Source organism: Anguilla anguilla, chromosome 16 (genome assembly GCF_013347855.1).
Source record: "Anguilla anguilla isolate fAngAng1 chromosome 16, fAngAng1.pri, whole genome shotgun sequence".
In the NCBI taxonomy this organism is placed as follows: Eukaryota; Metazoa; Chordata; class Actinopteri; order Anguilliformes; family Anguillidae; genus Anguilla; species Anguilla anguilla.
This window is the reverse complement of record NC_049216.1, coordinates 18,087,642-18,102,606: the sequence shown is the minus strand read 5'-3', so window position 1 is coordinate 18,102,606 and position 14,965 is coordinate 18,087,642. Positions and strand designations below refer to the sequence as shown.

General features: G+C 44.8%; 1 protein-coding gene across 3 annotated transcripts in view; it reads left to right on the top strand.

Annotated features, from left to right (window-relative positions):
• The window catches only part of itga11b (integrin, alpha 11b), a 125,364-nt gene that overhangs the window by 85,462 nt on the left and 24,937 nt on the right, over positions 1-14,965 (top strand). For 2 of the 3 annotated variants that reach the window (XM_035396478.1, XM_035396479.1), the window contains exons 2-10: positions 627-738; positions 9,158-9,267; positions 10,369-10,460; positions 10,742-10,856; positions 10,981-11,108; positions 12,459-12,607; positions 12,731-12,875; positions 13,434-13,599; positions 13,930-14,000. In XM_035396478.1, coding sequence (XP_035252369.1) covers positions 627-738; positions 9,158-9,267; positions 10,369-10,460; positions 10,742-10,856; positions 10,981-11,108; positions 12,459-12,607; positions 12,731-12,875; positions 13,434-13,599; positions 13,930-14,000 — 1,088 coding nt within the window. Of the gene's footprint in view, positions 1-626; positions 739-5,560; positions 5,635-9,157; positions 9,268-10,368; positions 10,461-10,741; positions 10,857-10,980; positions 11,109-12,458; positions 12,608-12,730; positions 12,876-13,433; positions 13,600-13,929; positions 14,001-14,965 lie in introns of those variants that run through there. The other variant, XM_035396480.1, reaches the window with a different exon arrangement.

Below are 14,965 nucleotides of genomic sequence, written 5' to 3'. Positions count from 1 at the left end.
ACTAGTTGGCTATGTACTATATGTGGCATTTATTACTCATGGAATTAAGTGTGCAGTACGTTTTCAGGGGTTCCCATATGTCTCTCCTGAGTACTTGAATATAAATACTGAAATACAAATATCAAATAACATCTTAATGTAATTTGTAACGTATGGTGCTGATAATATTTTAGAGAGCAAAACTGCTTGCTCTTTAGAAAGTATATATATATATATATATATATATATAATGGAACATTGTCCTGAATAAACCTTTGTGTAAAAATTTGGTTTGACAGATATATGTCTATTCCAGACCTGGGTCAAATACATATTTGTTTTGGATTCAAATACTTTTCTACACTTTACTGATGTCTGGTGTATTGGAGCCAATGAAATACTCTCAGAAAGTGCAAGCCCCGCCTCCTGCTCTTATTGGCAGGCTCAGTTACACCAGTCAAGATCTATAGAGCACAGAATAGTATTTGAATCCAAAAAAATGCGCATTTGACCCAGGTCTGGTCTATTCATTCTGTACAATAATAGAAGACAGCTTGATGTTTGAAAGCAGCTTTTCATGGCTGTGTGCTGTCGTGCTGATAAGATATGTTATTGCCCTGGATTTGACTCATTATGCCTTCCCACAGGGCTCTGTGACTGTTTCAACATCGACACCAAGCACCCCAAGATCATCCAAGGCTCCGTGGACGCCCAGTTTGGGTACACCGTGCAGCAGCACGTGGCCGGCGGGCAGAAGTGGTAAGAGAGCGCTTTTCGCCCTTTCAGTGTGAGACAGCCCTGTTCTGAACCACGCCTCAGGCTCATACACACTCATTCCTGCAGGGATAACATGGAGAGCCCCAAAATGCTGCGTGCTTGTTATTTGAGACAAGTGACTCACTTAAACGGTGCTCGGGGTCTGGGAATACGAGGAAAATAAAACTCAGAGATAGTACTCGGTTGGACATATAGAGACCAACTGCTGAACCCCAAGTTTAGCACTCTACCTCCAACTAAATAACTTCCCCTGGGTTTCATTACCTGGTACACACAGTGCGTGGAAAGGGCTGCTCCAGGGAATTGAACAATAATGATATGTTTTTAAGTAAAGGCATGTCAGATAATAGCAGTGATAATAATGGGGGTGCGATGCTGGAGAAATACTTTGGGTGCACTTTAAAGAGTTGGCATTTCCACTTGGATCTGCTGGAGTCATTAACTCATGTAGAGTGAGTCATGTAGCACTGCAGATGTGCATATCTGTGCCACAGCGCCATACTGATGCTGAGTGTGACATCACTGGAATAGCCTACCTGATTCTGAGCTCTGGCACAGCACCACTCCTTTTTACAAACTTGGCAGTGAACTGCCTGCTCGAGTGGTTTGTAATCTAGTGGATTTTAACGACGTGCTTTTCTCCTGCTGTTTCACCTCATTTCTTTATGCTATGGCTGGGCAGCGAGGCAGAGTTCTTTGTTGCCTTGCTTAGGGAAATATAGCATCTCCCACAGCTCTGGCAATGGTTCAGAGGTCAGGGATCCACACAGCAGTCCTGAACTGTTTCTCAGAAGATCCCCATTCCCATCTGGAGGAGTCGTATATTTTCCAAGTGGTCTGGAAAATAATTTATGATTATCTCTGCTGAAAACACAATTTTCAGAAATGGGATTTGAAAGGAGAAGGGGGAATGTGGTATCCATCATATTACCTCATAACTGTTCCTCGCTCACGGCACGGTCCGTCTTGCTGGCGTTTGGCTCTCTTCACTGGCATCCCCGGCATGTCTGCCTGGAGCACTGCCTGACGCTGATCAAACAGCCCTGGCCGTCCCACGCCTTTCATTTCCCTCACTCTATCTAATGTGTGCTCATTCACTGATCTGCTCGCTTACTCTGTCATTCCCTCACTCTATCTAATGTGTGCTCATTCACTGATCTGCTCGCTTACTCTAACTGCCATTCGCTCACTTACTATAACAGTCATTCACTTGCTTACTCACTCAGTCTAACATTCACTCTAAAACTCATTCACTCGCTTACTCTAACAGTCATTCACTCACTTATTCTAACTGTCATTCTCTCATTCAGTTGAACACTCATTTACACTCTCATTCCCTCGCTGACTCATTCATTCACTCTCATGCTTAACTTTCCATAACTTTCATGACTCTCTCTCATTCTTGTGAAATCTGTCCTGTGTTGTTCATCAGCCAGCCATTAATTCCCATTAAAACACTGAGATTGTCAGGCATCTACTTTACCTTCCCATCCCCCTACCATCTCTCCATGAAGAACGGCCATTTTACAACCTGACAATTCAGCCTGTTTGGTGAGGTGTCAGTGGACATACTGCCACATACTTCAGAATCTCCATCCAAATATTACCAAAACCAAATATTTCCCAGGTTGACCTAATTACTACAGACAAACAAACTATGTTCTGCCACTGGTTCTGTGAGGGTAGAGTGCTCCCAGACAGGTTTCCCTGGGGTATTTGGGAATTCAGTGTGGACTGGATGAAGTGATGCGGAATGATTCCCGAGTCTCATGCAGACAGCTTAAGAGGCAGGGCCCGGATTTGTGCTCCTCACTCCAAATTTTTTTCAAATGGAATTTTTTCAAATGGAATTGTTTTCCATTCCTTTCATAGACCTCATTTTTGCATACAGATTTATTTCCTTGTTTATAGTACTTGAGCTGTTATTAAATGGTGGGAGGAAGTGAGGTCAGAGGAGATGACAATATGATTTAGTCCATTTTTAGATTTTGCTGGTTTACGATTTACGATTTGCTGGTATCTATAGCTGTTGTTCACCTGAAATAGCATTCAGGTTCTCAGTGTTGAGGGTATAGGACCTCTGGTTTCTGTCAGTGTGGGTATGGGTGAGAGTTTTAAGGGTGTCGAGGAATGGCAGCTTCACATTTTGACAACCAACCCAACAACCACCACCTACACCCCCACCCACATGGTACAAACCCCCACCCGCACGGTATAATACAGTTACCCAATGGCATACTTCAGCCAGTGATGCATTCCTGTTGTCTCAAATACCTGCTCTTAGCCTATCCTAGGTCTCGTCCAGTGTCTTCCTCCAGGATGGATAGAGAGCTGTGTTTGATGATCAGGGCTAAGAAAAGAGTCACATAGTCATGCTTATGCAAAAACACTTTTACGCAGATAATCAGACAGAGGCTGTGCACAGAACCCCCCCGAGGAGACAGAAATGGGAAGTGTATTCTATTTCCTTCCTTGGCAATGCACCCACTCTCACATTGCTCTAGTACGGTCTGCATGCACATGTGTGTGTGTGTGTGTGTGTGTGTGTGTGTGCATGTGCATTTGCATGTGAGTGTGCATGTGTGCACGTGCGTTTGTGTGTGAGTGTGCATGTGTGTGAGTGTGCACATGTGCGTGTTTGTGTGTGCACATGCATGCACATGCATGTGCGTATGCATGAATGTGCGCGTGTGTGTGCGTGTGTGTGTGTGTATGAAAGTGCGGGCATGCATGCAGGTGTGTGAATGTGTTTGCGCATGTGTATGTGTATGTAAGAGCATGTGTGTTTGTGTGTGCATGCATGTGTGTGTGTGTGTGTGTGTATATGAGAGCATGTGTGTTTGTGTGTGTGTGTATATGACAGCATGTGTGTGAGTGTGTGTGTTGGATAGTAGCCTCGTTGTAGTTGGCTCAGGAGAATGCTGGCTGTTGTCCAGCTGTAGCTGCTGTTGACCTGAGTGAGCAGCAGACTGGCTGTGAGTCCGTTCTCCATTGCTCATGGGGAGGAAGTGCTACTGCTGAGTGCAGAGAGGACACGCTGAACAGCCAGCGGTTCTGCTGAGGAACCAGTGGTTGACCAGTCTCAGTGGTGAAGGTCGAGAGAATAAAATCCAGGCTTGGCTCTCATTGTGATCTACTTTATATGATGGAGAGTCTCAATGATACAGCCTTCACAGAGCTACTGAAGAACATCCAGGATTTTCATATGAAGAACGCAGCCTAACCTGGCTGGTAAAGGGCCTTTCTTTCCAGTGTTATTGTCATCACTGGTCATTGTATATTGAATTCAGTCAAGAGCAAAAAGAAAACCACGCGCACACACACACGCACACACATAGGCATGCACACACAAAGACAAAGACGAAAACAAAGCAACACAAGACAAGGTAGGTAGTTAGATTCAGACTGAGAGCTGACCCAGTATGGATGAGTGGCATGCAGACCTGGCTCAAATACGTATTTGTTTTGGATTCAAATACTTTTCTACCCTTTACTGATCTTGTCTGGCGTATTGGAACCAATGAAATGCTTTCAAAAAGTGCAAACCCCGCCTTCTGGTCATATTGGCAGGCTCAATTACACCAGTCAAGATCAATAGAGCACAGAAAAGTATTTGAATCCAAAACAAATACACCATGTCTGGTGGCATATAATAATGATGAGCAAGAGGCTAAGTCACTGCCAGAGTCACTCTGATTGGTCTCTTAGATCAACACAGGGGCCCCTTGATTCATTCTGCCATTTAAATAAACTGTAATCGTTTGAGCCACAAGGAGGTCTATTGGTGGAGGAACTGGGTGATGGGGGTGCTGGCAACAGTAGCTGGCCGTGCTTACTGTGTGAGGCCAAGAAGTCCACAGAACCCCTCCCTCCCTCCCTCCCTCCCTCCCTCTCTCTCTCTCTCTCTCTCTCTCACATGCTCTCTTTTTGCTCTTTGTGTGTCTTTTTCAAATTCTCCTTCAAATTATCATCCAGACCCAAGTGGAGCTTTATTGGCGTGACAATAAGTACAAATGTGTTGCCAAGGCATTTAAATTCAGAAGGCAGAAAAGAAATTGGTTCAGAATTGGAGAGCAAGAGCAATTTCTTTTTTTACGAGCCGCTTGAAAAAACCCGTTCCCCCCTTTTCCCAAGTTCCCAACAGTGGCACAGAAATGCCTGTCTACTGACCCAGATACCTGCTTCATAGTTTCCTTCCCAAGTCAATATGTTGAGTGGGTGGAGGGAACTGTTAATGTGTTCAAATATGTCTCATTCTGAAACAGGATTATGTTGCTGTTTGAGACTGTTGTTAAGTGGTGTTAAGTAAGTTAAGGAAACAAGGCCTGTGTGAGACCCTTCAATTGGGTTCATATTTGGGACCTCAGCACACATGTGAAAATGGCTGCCAGTCCATACTTCACACACTATGGTTGAAATAGTCCTTCAGGCGTACTCAGTTTCCCATTAATGCAGCCTTTGCTGTGTTATATTCCCATTAAAGCGTGAAGACCACATTTCCCTTGTACCGTTTTACACGTGTCCCACGTCTTCCTGCTCAGGTGCGGCTGTTTGAGGTGAGGTGAGCTTTCCTGCTTCCAAACCCACAGTAGGGCAGAGCCTGAGGACGGGGGCGGCCCTCCTCCCTGCAGACTGTGACTAATCGTCTGCTACACCTGCCCACCCCTCGTAAAATTCACTGAAACCCAGACTCAGTGTGACACAGGCTCGCATCCGGCTCTACCCGTCCCCCGCCCCCCCCGTCCCCTACTGGGCGTTATGCATTGCAGTCGGCACTCTTCCTGTTGTTGAATTTAGGATTTATCAGAAGCGGTTACTGTCTTGTGGCGGTCTGGGAATTTCAGTGGTCTGCCTGTGTTTTAGCGTTCGGAACTGCAGGTGAGCAAGCGGAAACGATCCCTGCGTGCTTAACAACTTGTTAACTAGCATCCCGCTACTTGTGCATCTGATCACAGCCTTGATTAAAAGGGCTTAAAGAATGCGTGTTGCTCTACTGTAGCTCTCAAGGCTACAGAATGTTCTAGACTTATTTGTAAGCATTAATTCTCTTTGTTTTGTTTTTTTGTATTTTTTTTTTTTTTTGCCTGTTTATTCAAGGGCAATTTAACCCCCTTTTTTGAACATTAGTTTGGTTATAGTTACATCTGAGAAAAAAATCCTGTAGATACATCTACTCCAATATATAGCTTTGTTGCAAAGTTAATTGCCTCATGGGTTTTTGAAGAAAGTAATAAATGAATATTGCATGCATGCAAGACCATCTGTTTCCTAGGTTTAAGAGACATTTGATTTACAATGGCACTGTTTTTTAGGGGAACTTGACTTTGGAGAATATCTTTTTCCTTCAGGAATTTAAATGTACATGGTTACTAACTTAACCCACAGGAACAGATAGCTGGCTGACAAAATGGCCGACCAGGCCAAACTTATTTCTCTGTAGATTTTTCCCTCCACTCCCTGAGAGGGTTGATTTTACTAACAGTCACCATTTAGCATTCCAGTGGTAGAGTGCAAAAGCAGCGCACAATGTCAGAATGGAATTTCAAATGATTGTGCTAAAGCTAGGGAGGCTTTCTTTACAGACCCCTGGTTCCCCATGACTGCCTGAGTATAAGATGAGGACATAGTGGAACTTAGCACATGGCATTTGTGGATCAGGGAAAAAAATAAAGAAATACACTGTGGCATCCTGTCCTTTTTGAAAATAATGTTTATTAATCATGGTTTAAATTTCTATGCGATGCCTCAGGGCTCTGCGGAACAGTAGCCGTTCTCCGTTCTGTGGTGAAGTACAGAGCGCATTCTAAAGCGCTCACTGTGATGCTGCAGTGAAACATTCGCAGATCTGGACAGGTACTGCAGCAGATGAGGAAATCGGAGAAAGTCGGAGAATGCGGTTTTATTTTTGCCAGGCCCTGTCCCAGATGGTGCGGTTTTTCCAGCAGCCTGGCTGAGCAGGGATGCGCGTTGTGTTCTGGTCCAGCGCGACCGCGGTGCACTGTGGGACACAGCTGGTAACTTTCCCTGCTCAGCTGTGACTCTCTGCGCCACACAACGCACAGTTCCTCCAGTTATCGTCTCTGCCCTCCTGTGGGGAGCTGACCTCTGGGCTGAAGTCCTCAAATGCCACACATGACGGGGCTGCTACGATTGGCCAACATCAAATTCCTGGAAGGCTGCAGGCGTTGCCTGCTCACGCTGAAGTCTGGAAGGGGCCTGCTGTTTGAACCAGAACCAGAACTGAAAGGGTAAACTCATCAATCTCCACCGGGCCCAATCAGGTTGAACTAATAAACCCACAGATGCCTCTACATGGAAAAATGTCACCTTTGACTCAGCTTGTTTCCACAGGTTATTGGATTAACGGGCTCCGGGCTGATGAAACAGCGTGTTGGATTACGGCGTTCGGGGCTGATCATGCTAAGGGAGCATGTCTATGGCTTAAGGACCACCGCGCACATGCATGGAATACAGATCCGGGGAATGTGAGCAGAATTTGAGGAGAAACAGTATCACAGAAGAGGCAGGCAGGCTCCTTTCGCCCGCTGAGGTTTCAGGTTGTGGCCTGACATCGTCCAGCCCCTGATTTTTTAAAATTGCGCATGTGAAATACATTAGCACGTCTAAACACACAACTACAGTACCGCTTTTCCACAAATCTGGTTTCAGACCTTCCTCGAGTCTGTCAGAGGCTTCACATCTTGCTATGGTTGTTTCATCAGACGCTGTTAAACCCCCCCCCCCCCCCCCCATGCGCTGCCTTCCCATTGGCCATGGCTCGGCTTTAATAAGCTCGCTGTGGATTGCTTTAGCAGCTCCTCTTTAAATTGCCTGTAACTCTCCACTGATCTCCACTGCACAGGAACAATGGCCTCCTTTCTCCGACCACTGGCCTGGGCTGACTTCTCCCACCCCTGCACAGACAATGCCAGAGGCAGTATGGACAATCAAAATAATTAGGGCATTACAAGCTCTCGAGTGGAAAAAGCATTATTCTTACTATACTGACATATAACAGGTTTGGAATCAAACCATTGCTGCACCTGTGCCAGCTGGGGCTGGACTGCCCTGCAGGGCAGCTCATAATTGGCCAGGGCAGGATGGTCTCTTTTGTTTTTGTCTGTTTTTGTTCTTCAGAAGAAAGTAGGTAGGGCCCTGTGCCAAATATCTAATCTCTCTGTAGGGGGCTAAGGAGAGACTCGGTGGTGCAAAAGGAGTTGGCAAACATACCTCATAAGATCAAAAATCCCTGGTCGATCACAATGGTCAGAAGCTTAAACATTTGTCAAATGTTAGTCCTTGACATTACATGTACGCACATTTTTCCAATTTACATTAGCAGTGTCAACCATTTGTAACTGCTCAACATTTTTTTGCAAAAGCATGCATACATTTTAAGTCATATGTACGCATCACCTCAGACAGATTTGCAGATTTTTAATTGAAACAACGTGGCCATCTTGAGCCAAACAGATTGCAGGAGTTTACATCCGCTGTACATATCTCATTTCCAAATCCATGTCAGATATGGTATATGGAGACCATTGAACACACAATTAAAAAATCCATCGGGAAATGTGATCACCAGATTGTATCGATCTGTTCAAAAGTGTGCAATGTTGTTCATGTTTTGCAGTAAATGTTTTTCCTTTTGCTCATCTTGAGACGATGTGTCAGAACTCTTAAGAAATTGTCTCTTTTTAAGGTATCAGCTGGTGGTACGACTCTTTTAGAGAATGTATTCTGCACTATAACAAGTTCAGTTTGGGAGACATCTGGCCTGCAAATTGTTTTGTCGCCTTCTGTTTTTTTTTTGTTTTTTGTGCATTGCTAATGTTTACCCTGCAGTTCATAACAAATGATATTTAAAAGCTGCTGGTAACCATAGTTTCGTAAGTTACCGTAGAAACGAAGCGTGGGCGCTCTGCTCCGCCTCCGGCTGCCCTAGCTTGTGTGGGCTGCTGAGGGCTGGAATCTTCACTCCCTGGTGCTCATCCGTCCACAGTCCTCTCCCACGCAGGAACACACTTCCCACTCTCCCATAATGCTCGGCGTGGGGTCACAACCTTGGACAGTCCTGGTGTTTATGTGAAGGTGCAGGCCCAAGCAGAGCAGATGCAGATTGATACAGATCAGGGACACAGACCATAAGCCCCATTCCAGCACTGTCCCAACACCACTCTTCACTGCTGATTCATCAGGGTAGCCGTTTGGCAGTGGCCCAACTAATGATGGTAACATGCTGTATATTCAGTACACCCCAGCTCAAAGCTCAGTGAACTTAAGCCTGTTCTGTTTCTGGGGCGATGGCTGGCTCCTTCATTCAGTTTTGCCACTTTCTTGCCCTTGTCATCTTCATCTTCCTTCACAAGTAAACTGAGCAACTTCTGGGTCTTTTTAGGTTGCTGGTTGGAGCTCCCTTTGAAACCAGTGGGCCAATCCAGACCGGTGATGTCTACAAATGCCCAATGAATGGAAAGGCCAATGGCAACTGTACAAGACTCAACCTAGGTACTGTCTTCCTCAAAAGCATGATGCTGCTTTCGTCTAGGTCTAATTTTATATTATCTGATTGCTTTGAATTTTGTCAATGCAAAATATCAAATACCAATGATAGAAGCCATGAGTAAGGATCACAATGTCCATGATACTTAACTCTGATTGCTATGTCGCAATGCCTTACACAATGCCTATTCACAGTTGTTCACACAATGTGATGTCAAATGCAGACTTAAAAACATTGTGGTCCAAAAAGACCACATGACAGAGCTAAGAGCCATGAGCAGCTGTAAGGATGCTGGTGTGTCCCCCTGGCTAAGTACCTGTTTGTCACTTTGGACATCTCCATCAAAGTGGCTGAAGCAGCTGAATGGCCTCCCTTTTTGACAATCTGTCTTTTCAAATAAATCTGCATTCTGAACATTTATCCAGTGTTCTTTTTTTTCTGATTTTGTTCACCAAGAAAACATGGGTGATTGGCTTATTTCAGACTTCAGCTTACGTTGTGGAACCTGCTTTACCTGTCACTCACGCATCTATAGACAAAACATATGCGCTTGCAGCACTTTGAGCTTTTTGTGACATGCAGCTATGAATCCACACATACCCCTGAGGGGAGCCACTGATGAACTGTATAAAGGAGAAAAGTACATCTGTACTGGCCTCATAAATTTGATGCACGCCTGTTAGGGCATCACATGCTGTACAGTTTGTGTTCAGTTCCACATATGTGCTCTCCTGGGAATCACACATGCCTTGTGCTATGGAGACAGACACGATAGTGCGGGTGATATATCACATCATAGACACACACAGGCACACACCCACACACATGCACAGTTACACATGCGTATTCACTTGTGCCCACACCACATAACACACACACACACACACACTGACCGCTTTAATGTGCACATTGCCCACAGGTGCGAGGCTGGGTTTATCAGGTTTAGCTTAAAACTGAGAAATACTGCTCTGAACTCTGATCATGGAAGGTGGATATGTTGCACATAGTCTTATTTCTTTTTCTTTCTTTTTTTGTTTTATACATGATACAGTTGCATAAGATGGTTTTTTTACTGTTTTGCTCTTTATCTGTATCTGTTTTTCAAGGAAGGATATCCCTAACCAATGTATCAGAGCGCAAAAACAAGATGAGGTTGGGAATGACGCTAGCCTCCAATCCTAAAGACAACAGCTTTGTGGTGAGTTTCCTGACTGGCTGATTGAATATATGAATTTATGATTTATATATGTCGGCTTTTTTCTGATATTTGTACCGGTGTTTGAGTATATGTGTCTGTATGTCTGTGTGTATGTCAACACCTGTGCATGCCTGTGTGATTGTGTCTGTATGTGCGTGTATGCGTGCATGCATGTGTGAGTGTGTGTCCCTGCGTGAGTGTTTGTGTAATTGTGTAAGTGTGTGTATGTGTGTGTGTGTGTGTGTGTGTGCGTGTACTCAGTATACTCCTGTGTGTTGCAGGCCTGTGGGCCTCTCTGGTCGTATGAGTGTGGGAGCTCCTACTACAGCACTGGTATCTGTTCCAAAATCAACTCCAGCTTCAAGTTCTCTCGCAACATCGCTCCAGCCTTCCAGAGTAAAGCAGCCCCCTACACTCACACTCTTACAGTGCTCATGGAAAAATTCCCTTTTTAATTCTAAAACTCTGAGGAAGTGTAGCACAGTGCAAACAGCTGTTATTCTGACATTGTTTACAACAGGGTGCGAAACCTACATGGATATTGTAATTGTTCTGGATGGGTCCAACTCCATCTACCCCTGGTTTGAGGTGCGGGATTTCCTCATCAACATCTTGCAGAAGTTCTACATTGGGCCAGGCCAGATACAGGTACGTCTGGTCTGGAAGCTTGGTCTGTTTGAGTGAAAGCCGTACCACTGATTTACTAGCATCCAGTTCTTGACACAATGGGCAGGGTTTGCTGTGCTTTCATGAATTCATATGCTGCCACATAAATAAATGTAACTGGTTCACAAATAAAAATAATTGGTTGTACATCTATGCATCGCCTGCCTCATGTCGAATAATTTGCATCCATTTGTGAATTTTTGAAACAATGGTCAGAGATGTGTAAACAAATCTACAAATAGTCTAGTGCAGCCAGTCAGATTTTAAGTCAGCCTTTCCTTAGTGCCCTCATTACTCTGATCAATCACACCTTGTGTGTGTTCCCTTCAACCAATCGAGAGGAGTTGAGCAAAAAATAATGAAACTCAAATGGTGAACATGGCCATGCTTTAAGATGTGCAACCTGTGATTAAGATGTGATTATCATCCTGATAACAGTCTACAGTTTGCTTGTTACAACTTTTTTATATTTAAGTTAACTAGTGAGCTTGCAAATTTTCACACTGAACTAGCTTTGTGGATCAGCTGCATTTATTTGTGGGTCAGCTGCATTTATTTGTGGATCAGTTACATTTATTTGTGAACCAATTATTATTTGTAGGTCACAAAAAATATTTGTGAATCTCATTATCTGTTGTTGCTAAGGTCACAGTGGTACTGTAGAGTGGCAGTGTGACTGTTGCTACGGGCACAGTGATACTGTAATGTTAAAGTGTGTCTGTTTTTGAAACAGTGTGGAAACAGTGGTACTGTAGGCTTACAGTGTGTCTGTTGTTGCTCCGGACATAGTGGTACTGTAGGGTTTCAGTACCTTTTGTTGCTAAGGTCGCAGTGGTACTGTAGGGTTACAGTGTGTCTGTTTTGCTTATTATGAAGGTTTACTGCAGTTTTACAGTATCTATTGTTACTAAGGAGACCGTGGTACTGTAAAGTTAGTGTGTCTGTTGTTGCTAAGGTCACATGGTACTGTGAGGTTACAGTGTGTCTGCTGTTGCTAAGGTCCCAGGTTACTGTAGGTTTACAGTATAGCTGTGGTTGTAATGGTCACAATGGTACTGTATGCTTATAGTGCATCTGTTCTAACTAAGGTCACAGTGGTATCGTTGGGTTAGAGTGTGTCTGTTATTGCTTAGTACAATGTTTTACTGCAGATTTATAGTATCTGTCGTTACTAAGGAGACAGTGCTACTGTAAGTTTAGTGTGTCTGTTGTTGCTAAGGACACAGAGGTACTGGAGGGTTACAGAGTCTGTTGCTAAGGACACTGTACTGTAGGGTTACAGTGTGTCTGCTGTTGAAAAGGACACAGCTATATTGTGTGTTGTGTCTCCAGGTGGGAATAGTGCAGTATGGTGAGACAGTGGTCCATGAGTTCCACCTGAATGATTACCGCTCTGTGGAGGAGGTGGTGGAGGCGGCTCGGAACATCATGCAGCGCGGCGGGGAGGAGACCAGGACGGCGCTCGGCATCAACGTGGCACGGTCAGCTCCGCCCACCATGTGGCACCAAGCTGCACGGCAGCATGGAGGCTGCCCTCCCAGTTGGGCAGAGCCATAGTAGACTGCCCAGGTGTGACCGGCTCCCGTGCGCTTGCGTTCCAACAGGTCACAGGCGTTCAAGAGAGGAAGCCGCCGCGGCGCCAAGAAGGTGATGATCGTGATCACTGACGGGGAGTCGCACGACAGCCCTGACCTGAAGCAGGTCATCAAGGACAGCGAGAACGATGACATCACCCGCTACGCTATTGCAGTGAGTCCCACCTCTCCCTCTCTTTTTCACCTGCTGCTTTTTTTGGCACAGTCACAACGTTCTACTTCCTGTGAGACTGTAGAAAACTCACAGCCAGGAGACTAGGCAGTACTTTAACTGTTTTTTTCTTTTCACAAAGTACTGTGGGATTCTGCCAAATTTTCTGGTTTCTTATTAGTTGGTCTGTCTGTTTCTTATTGGCCGGTCTCCCATGCTTTACTGTATGCCCTATATAAGTCACTTGGAGTGCATGAGTGGATGAATCACCCAGTGTCTACCTCCTTTTATCCCTCTTTTGTGTTATGAAGCTGGTAATAATGAGCAGCAGCTTCAGACTCTGTGGTTGGTGCCAGGCTTGGTTTGGCAGGGCTTGGTTAATCTCGCCCAGGCCCTGCCATGGCGCACACTGGTGCCAAGGTGATGTCGCCAGTCCGGCCCAGTTAAAGCCTGGATGGTGGAGCCGGTGCTGAGTTTCTAAGTAAGCTGGATGTGAGTCAAGGGTCGGCACTTAGCGGCAGAACCTAAGGGCTGATGGTTCCACGGCGCCCCCTCTCCCAGGTTCTGGGTTACTACAACCGACGAGGGATCAATCCTGAGGCTTTCCTGAACGAGATCAAGTTCATCGCCAGTGACCCTGATGACAAGCACTTCTTCAATGTGAAGGACGAGTCTGCCTTGAAGGACATTGTTGATGCATTGGGAGAAAGGATCTTCAGTCTGGAAGGTACTGCGTCACACTGTTGGGCGTTTTGCTTTGTATTATAAAACATGACTGTACTTCACAGCGTATTTTCGCACTGTCCTGCATGTTCATGCACTATGCTGCTCTGTATACAATCATATTGCTGTGCACATGATGAAACTTCAGTATGCTGTATATTATGAAATTTCATCATACTGTACTGCATATTTTTACACTGTACTGTTACTACAGTGCAATACATTGCACAGGACACAATGACACTGGAATACATTGCACTGTATTATAGCACTCTATTATTTTGTAATAGAATATGCTCATTTGGTAATGTATATGTTCTCTTGCCTCTGGCAGGAACCAATAAGAATGAGACATCATTTGGCCTCCAGATGTCTCAGGCGGGTTTCTCCTCGCACATCGTGGAGGTGAGTATCAGTGGCATCATCAAACCTGAACCTTTCCCCCCCGATTCTCCCTCCCTCCAGTGGGCCTGGGACTGAGTGTGCAAGCTGAGGCCTTCTCTGTCTGTTCCTTCCCTCCTGCTTCCCCAGTCAAGGTAGACAGGGCTTTTATTTCCACATTCTCTTCCAAACAGACGTGAGTGAGGAGACAGCTTATTCTTCGGGGAAGAGTAAGGCAACGAGGAGTGATGGGATTAGGCTTGCAGTGAAACAGATCTTTTTTATTTGTGTTTACTGCTGTCCAAAGTTGATCTCACTGGGGTTGTCTGGCGTTTTGGGTAGATACTTGTATTTTTATGGTTCAGTTGGCCTCTGTGTGTGTCTGTCTGTCTGTGTGTGTGTGTCTGTGTGTGTGTGTGTGTGTGTGTGTGTGAGAGAGAGAGAGAGAGAGAGAGAGAGAGGGAGAATGAATGAATAAACAAATAAACCACAAATGGTAACAGTACAGGGTGGAAATGTCATACCGCAGAGTTTTGAAATGTTGGGATTTGCTAGGCTAGGGCAGGCTGTGTGCGTAGACCAGGATAATGTCCTGGAAATATTTGAAATTGGAAGGGGGAGCATAAAGCTCGGATGAATTAGTTGAATGCGGATCTTGGCAGCTGTAAGGACTGCTTATTTTGCTGTCTTGTCTCAAAGTCAATGAGACATTTTGGTTTCTCAAGCAGCACTGAATGTCCTGGAATTTATTTTCTCCTCACTGTTTTGCTCACTGCTGTTTACCGCAGCAACATTACTGTTTCCAGTGAAAATTAAAGTAGTTTTTTATTTCACTTAAAAACAAAAACAAGGCTATTCTAATATTTAATGGTACATTGTTTCCCTTTATCTACAGTGCTGTGAAAAAGTATTTGTCCTCTTCCTGATTTCTATTATTGCATATTTCTCACACTGAATGGTTTCAGATCTTTTGACGGAATGTAACATTA